Source organism: Calliopsis andreniformis, unplaced genomic scaffold (assembly GCF_051401765.1).
Source record: "Calliopsis andreniformis isolate RMS-2024a unplaced genomic scaffold, iyCalAndr_principal scaffold0022, whole genome shotgun sequence".
NCBI lineage: Eukaryota > Metazoa > Arthropoda > Insecta > Hymenoptera > Andrenidae > Calliopsis > Calliopsis andreniformis.
Window position 1 is genome coordinate 8,157,765 of NW_027480432.1, and position 7,161 is coordinate 8,164,925.

Genomic DNA, 7,161 nt, shown 5'->3' on the forward strand with positions numbered 1-7,161 from the left:
TATAGTATGTATATAGTACGTATAGTACTATACATAGTATAGATACTATACTATAGTACTATACATAGTATAGATACTATACTATAGTACTATACATAGTATAGATACTATACATAGTATACATAGTATATATACACTAATATAATATGTATCTTACTATACATACACTAATATACATACACTAATATAATATGTATCTTACTATAGATATATAATATGTATCTTACTATACATATATAATATGTATCTTACTATACTATACTATACATAGTATACATAGTATTCATACTATGTACATACATATAATATGTATTTTCCACTAATATAATATGTATCTTCCACTTTTCTGCGTATTTAAAGTTTCTGTAAACACACAAAAGTCAGTTGAATAATTACTCTACGAGGGAGTTGAACGAGCCACAAGACTGTCACCGTCCCAAGACGATGGGGCCCGATTTGCATCGCGAGTCCCGTCAAAGACGGGCGAGCAACGGGACCGCGGCGTCGGCGACGATAACGAGAACATAAAGACCACGGGAACATCCTCGCCACTTCGTACGAACGATATTTATCATCGCGGAAGGGAAAAACCGCCTCTTGGCACAATGACAAGAGAGGAACAATCGGCGGGGAAGAAAGCGGATCTCGGTTGGGCAGAGGAGGGGGAGGAATGCAGAACGACGAGGTCGAAAGAGCCGTGCAATTAGCAATTACCGACCGCGGACTGAAATTACGTCCGTCAGGTAAAAGAATCGAAATACGACGAATCGAGATCGGTGGGCTGGCTGTGGGTATTAAATCAAGAAGGAGGAAACACCGATTTCTGATTGCCCGGGACCCGCTGCGCGGCCAGCGAGCTAATAGCGAAGGGAGAGACAAGAGAGCTGTGATATAGTGACTCCCATTAACATTCGGACGCTAGGATAATTCGAGCTTCTTATCCTTGTGCCGAGTGGGCCGTAAACAAATGATTTATTGCGAGATTAAGGGGCCACAGAGATACCGTGGCTACCATTAAATCGAAAATAAAGAATCGTAAAATTACGTTACTAGGTGAATTTTTTTTTTAATTGAATTTAGGGATCAATTAAATGGGTGTGCAGTTTATTAATAATTTTCGATTTTACGAGCTAGCTTTATTAACGCTGTGTTCGATTAACCGAGCTTGGAATATTCAACGTTTCTGTTATGAGAAATGAGAGAGTACTGTGGGACATTTTAATCAATCCTTAAACAGGGAAGTAAGGTAAATGTCTCAATAGCTGACTATGTCCCGATACCTGGACACGAAGGCTAATTTTGTTTCACTTAGAGTGTAAATTCTGATATAAAACTGGTACTACTAATAAAGAGCAAAGAATATTATCATAAAATAGTTTAGTTACTAGGATGCAATTCAAGTATTGAAATATATGTATTTTTTGTTGCCCATTTACTGGGACATTTGACATCTTAAGCGTGCAGGTAATGATCATTTCTTAACAATGCAATTCGCATAATTGGTTTTTAACATGATGACTTTATGACTCATTTAATTATAATTGATAAAAATTGGTTTGAATAGGTTTGCACATACTTTGTGTCACGAATAATGACGTAAAAGGGTAATTTTCTTGATAGGTGTTGCGATAAGATTCGCTCGAAAAAAACAATAAGTCATTTCATATACAAGCTGATTCAAATAAATTGTAACTTCTGTATTTGTGGAATTTAATACTACTAAATAACTGACATTAAAATAATAAAGACTAACAATAAGGACATTGACTATTTCATATAGCATAGGTACAGGTACTCTAGGTAAAGTTAACATTAACTATAACTATAGGTAAAGTTAACATTTTTTTAAACATCCTGTATATAATCACATGTTACGAAAAGATAAAAAATAGAAACCATTGATAATATCACAAGTATAAATACTCCTGGATCGAGTGGAACGAAAGAAGTAAAAGTCAACAATGCTTCGATACGTGATCATACTTTCTGCTCTCGCAACGTTTGTCTGTAAGTTTTTACTTATTAGAGATTATTAAAAGGATTAAGTAGGCTTAAAAATTGCATTGCTAAAATAATGTGAAATTTCTTGGCTGTTAAGGCACAATAACCTGAGTATATTTATTTTTGAGACCTTTTTAATTTCAGTTTTCTATTATGAACTCGTATTTAACTATACTTTGACTTTTCTGAAGCAGACGTTCCTTTACTTCACTGTCACTTTCTTCTAACAATAAAAACACTATCTTGCACACTTTTAGTAAAGTACAATCTTAATTTTTATGAAAATATGACATACACATAAATTTAATAGCTAAACGAGAGTACCTATCTATAATAAAGTGTTAACTCCTCAGGTCTTTAAATATTGCTATAACATAACTATTAAACACCACATCATTAAGTCGTAAATTTGTAGCTCTCGTTCGTCAAGAAAACCAAATGGATTTTAAAGACAATTTCGTCACTAGCAGAATTCACAACATAATAACTATCCTTATAAAACAACGAGATTGTCTAGATTGATTTAAACTTCAACTGTAACTCAATTTCGTTCTTCATTGTCCATTTTTCTCGTCCCTAATGAGATAAATGTCCCAGTAGCCAACCAAATCCCAGTACCTGGACACTAACACAAATTTTATATAATTATAAACTTAAATTCTAATTTTTGAAAAATAGTAGTACAAACAAAAAACAGAAAATAATATATTTAATTATTAGGACTCAGTTCAGATGTTGAAATATGTTTTCTTTTTGGTTACCCATTTATTGGGACGTTTAGCATATTAAGTGTCCAAGTAGTGGGACATTTACCTGAACCATTATAAGTAGCTGATAAGACATTAAATTGCATTAAAAGTTAGGAAATCCTGAAATACTCTTTAAATCTGTTAAATCTCTAGCATTAGTTGTAAGCCAAATAATTTACTGCAGATGGTCAAACTACGAACCTGCAATTCAGTACAATATCTAATGGAACAGTCACAGCAAATAGCTTGGTAACATGTGCACCAAACGAAATTTACGTGTACTACGCGCCAATATGTGAAATGTCTTGCGGTAATCAAACCTCTAACTGTGTAAGTTTTTAATAACTTTCGTTATTTAGTAATCTATGCTCCTCATTTTCACAATGTCTATGAACATATTTCAGGAAATAGGTAGTGGTTGTATCTGCATAAACAATTACTACAGAAACAGTAACAACATTTGTGTCCCTTTTAATCAGTGTTAGATAATGGCTTTATGGTATGTATTGATTTCTTATTTGAAAGCAAATTCCAAATATTGCAAAAAATCGATTAAGAGGGTCTCTGTTGCTCGTAGTTATTTTTATTCAAGATTGCAGTTATTTGGTGTAATGGCAATAAGAGTATAATAGAACGTCAATTGAGACTTGAACTGTGGTCTCATAATGGCCTACAGAAAATGATGAAATACGCTATCAGGAGAGTGCTTCAGATTTGAATCTTATGTTGAAACACTCCATTGAGGTTCTATTATAGTTCTGTTTATATACGCGGATTTATTAAATTTTTCAGTATTAAAGAATTTCGAAGCATTTATTTAATATAAGAAAAATGTGAACCAACCTCCTGCACTCCAAGCCAAATCATCCATCCTGTGTTCTCATCTAAATATTAACAAAAACTAGTCTATTTTATTATTTATATTGTGAAAAGAGCTTTCAAAAAGTAACTTTACTTGGTGTCAAGAACCAGTAAATCATTTTTAAACAAACATGAAATGATCTCGTGTGAATCTGCGATTCCATGAACTTCTAGATAAAAATCTGTACTCGTGGAACAGGTACCATGATAAAGTAAGCAATTATTCTAAAATATTTATTCAGAAACAAGACAAAATAAAAAATGATTAAACTTGAAAGCCATATGAGCAAACACGGAGAGATCCAGGAAAGATCACTTGTTCCAATAAAAAACGAGTAATATATCTAGCAGCAAAAGAAAAGAATGCCATGGTTTGAAAGCGCTAAAATCTACTCTCACTAATGTACAACACACTTCAAATCTCATCGCTAATAACCATGAAGACGAGTACAATGTTAAATCCCGATGAAGAAAGAAGAATAGAGCGCTTTATGTAGAAAACGACTGTATCATCGTTTAGTCTCATTTTTCTCTAGACGTTGCAGCAATTTCCGTGCATTAGCCATCCTTTCGACTTATTTCACAGCTATTTTCGCCGAGAATAAAAGTATCGTCATTTTTTCCCTCCCATTCCTCGCTTTTTACAGTGTCTCTAGTCGTTGCCCAGATCTCTTTCTTTCTCCGCCTCTCTAGCGCAATTCTTTTGCTGTTGTCGTCGTTCAAGGTACTCGGCTGCGTGAAAAAAACTCTCACGGCATACTCAGAACGATTCCTGACGGATCTGACTTTGAAATCGCAACGTGTGTCAATGTCAACTCCGTCTGGACGGCAGTCAGTGTCAGTGACGCAACGACGACGGCTGCAAAGGCCGCGCGTTGCTAATTACGCGCGAACCTTCTCAAGAATGACCGTCGATTGTTGATAAACAGCGGATGTACAGAGTACCTACGCTGATTTCTCCTTTTCGTGGCTATTTCGAGTCTGCTTCGCTTTCAAACGTTCACGGTGTCTACATGAAATGAGACTTAGTTGACTTGGGAGAACATATTGTCACTCTAAGGTCAAGTGAAGAGAACCATTTTGGAAATACTAACAATAAGAGATTTAGTTTGTGATAAAATTGGATAGAGTATTAGTTGGTGATTCTGATAAATGAATGGAAAATTGATCTTCATTTTTTGTCCAAAAATGTTCCTTTAAGGTCAAGTGAAGAGAACCATTTTGGAAATATTAACAATAAGAGATTTAGTTTGTGATAAAATTGGATAGAGTATTAGTTGGTGATTCTGATAAATGAATGGAAAATTGATCTTCATTTTTTGTCCAAAAATGTTCCTTTAAGGTCAAGTAAAGAGGACCATTTTGAAAATGCTAATAACAGGAGCTTTAATTTGTAATTAAATTGTGTAGAGTGGTAGGTAATGTTTCTCATAAATGAATGGAAAATTAATCTTCTTTTTTTATCCTGACATGTTCCTTTAAGATCAAACAAGGAGGACCATTTTGAAAATACTAATAACAGGAGCTTTAATTTGTAATAAAATTATATACAATGTTAACCGGTGCTTCTCATAAATTAGTGGAAAATTAAACTTCGTTTTTTATCCTGTGATGTTTCTTTAAGGTCAAGTAAAGAGGACCATTTTGGTAATACTAATAATAAGAGTTTTAGTTTGTAATAAAATTATATGGTGTTAACTAATGCTTCTCATAAATAACTAAAATATATAAAATGACTATAAAGATATTTTCTAACAGTGTAAAAAAATCTGAAGAAATTCATACGTCTTCCATGAAATATACATATAGTTCTACATAAAGATAAAAAATTTTTTTCTAGTTAGAGATACATTAATATTAAAATAGTAATACCTTGGGAATTAGTTCGTATAAAAGAATTTATGTTTACAGAGAGAGGATTAACAAATTCAAAAATTGTGAATTTTTTCTAAACTACTAGTAATACTTTATACTAAAAATTGTTTATAATAAAACTACAGTAACTCTACCATATTACAACTGAAGGTAATTTGTCAATTTTTATTTATATGTAATATGAATGTAAATCTTTCTTCTAGTACTGCCAAGTAGAGCAACTTTAATTCAAATAAATTATTTGGGAAGAGCACAGATTCGCAAAAATAAAAATTAAAGGCATAACTTTTAAGTCGATTTTCTTCAATATGTGCAACCTACTGCCACTGAATATTTTAAATACAATTAATTTATTCATGAACAGAGATTTCTAACGGTATCAACAGTTTCTTCTCAACTGTAAATAGAAACTGTAAGTAGAAACAGTTCCTAGTCAGACGTGGGCGATGTGTAAAAGTAATATTTGAAGTGTCCCTGCTGCTTTCATTTATCAACTGATTCTATTACAAGACTTGTTTCTGAACCAAAGTGTGTTCACCACAGGATGCTATGTCTTAAAAACGCCATACATATGGAACTTATATAGATGTTTTCATAATAATTCAATCGTGTTTCGAATATTTACGCTTGCGTAAGACGACGCAGGTAGAAGGAATTAAATGAAAATTATGAAATTTTTATAAGAATACTCTACATACTTCTTTTTGCATAAAATACATCCTGTGTGCCTTTAATATATTTCTATCGAGGTGAGGTACCTACCTAAGTGTATCCAATAAATGTGGCTTTTCCTTTTTGTTAAATATAGAACTGATCATAAACCCAGCTACAGCTTCAACTTCCTAAGGTTAATATTTCATAAATACATGTACATATTTAATACATTCTCTGCATATGTATTGAATACATTTTGCATATACCTTGCATATGTTTTGCAATCATTTTCTTTATCGCAACCTCGTTTAGCAATACCCAACCACTTGTCAGACGAGTGTCAATAAACGTAACATTAAAAGGAATTAATAAGTAACTCTCTCAGGAATCACTTCGCAAGCTTAACGAATCACTTACAAATATTAAAATAATTTCACATTTTACAGATACAGGTTCTGGCCAGTAAAGAAACAATGTTACAGATTCCACAGTTTCCAAAACTACTTTTCACAAATTACCATAAGAATTTATATTACGTGTATACCGAATTGAATGCCTGTACCAAATTAATTTTTACATAACTCAATGCTAAATATCACAAGTAAAATAATATCCTGAAAATAACTACTCGATTCACGCATGAGCACCCTCCCTTAAAAGGAACCTAGTATAAATTATAGTTCGCTCTCTTTATGGCAGCGTATCGATAATCAAGTTAGTTAGAATGAAAGTAGACTAAGTGCATAGGCACTTTTTTTTGACTGTGTTAGATTCGATGAATATGCAATAATTGACAGGCACTCGAGTTGCTCGAGAAAATTCAACGATGTTCAGCAAATAAAGCGGTAAACACCTTAAATGTCCATTAGATAAAAAAGTACATAGTAGGACTGGTTACAAAACTGGCAAGAAACCATCGATACGATATATCTAAATCAGTAAGATCTACAAATGAAACGTATTCATCGAGATTTCAATGCCAGATACAAATATTTTCTCGTTAAAAACCCATAATATGAAA

The 7,161-nt window shown here is 32.9% G+C and overlaps 1 protein-coding gene across 1 annotated transcript; it reads left to right on the forward strand.

Annotated features, from left to right (window-relative positions):
- Nucleotides 1-1,960: 1,960 nt before the first annotated feature.
- LOC143186908 (venom serine protease inhibitor-like) lies at nt 1,961-3,552 on the forward strand. Its single transcript, XM_076390761.1, has 3 exons — nt 1,961-2,007; nt 2,935-3,080; nt 3,155-3,552. Exons 1-3 carry the CDS (start codon nt 1,962-1,964, stop codon nt 3,233-3,235), a joined length of 273 nt encoding a protein of 90 aa, XP_076246876.1. The 5' UTR covers nt 1,961; the 3' UTR covers nt 3,236-3,552.
- The last annotated feature ends 3,609 nt before the right edge of the window (nt 3,553-7,161 follow it).

Excerpts from the sequence above, each read along its gene's own strand:
- LOC143186908 (XM_076390761.1), top strand. The coding sequence starts at position 1,962 with ATGCTTCGATACGTGATCATACTTTCTGCTCTCGCAACGTTTGTCT. Across the intron at positions 2,008-2,934 it reads TGCTCTCGCAACGTTTGTCT|ATGGTCAAACTACGAACCTG; the intron begins GTAAGTTTTTAC and ends AATTTACTGCAG. Across the intron at positions 3,081-3,154 it reads GTAATCAAACCTCTAACTGT|GAAATAGGTAGTGGTTGTAT; the intron begins GTAAGTTTTTAA and ends AACATATTTCAG.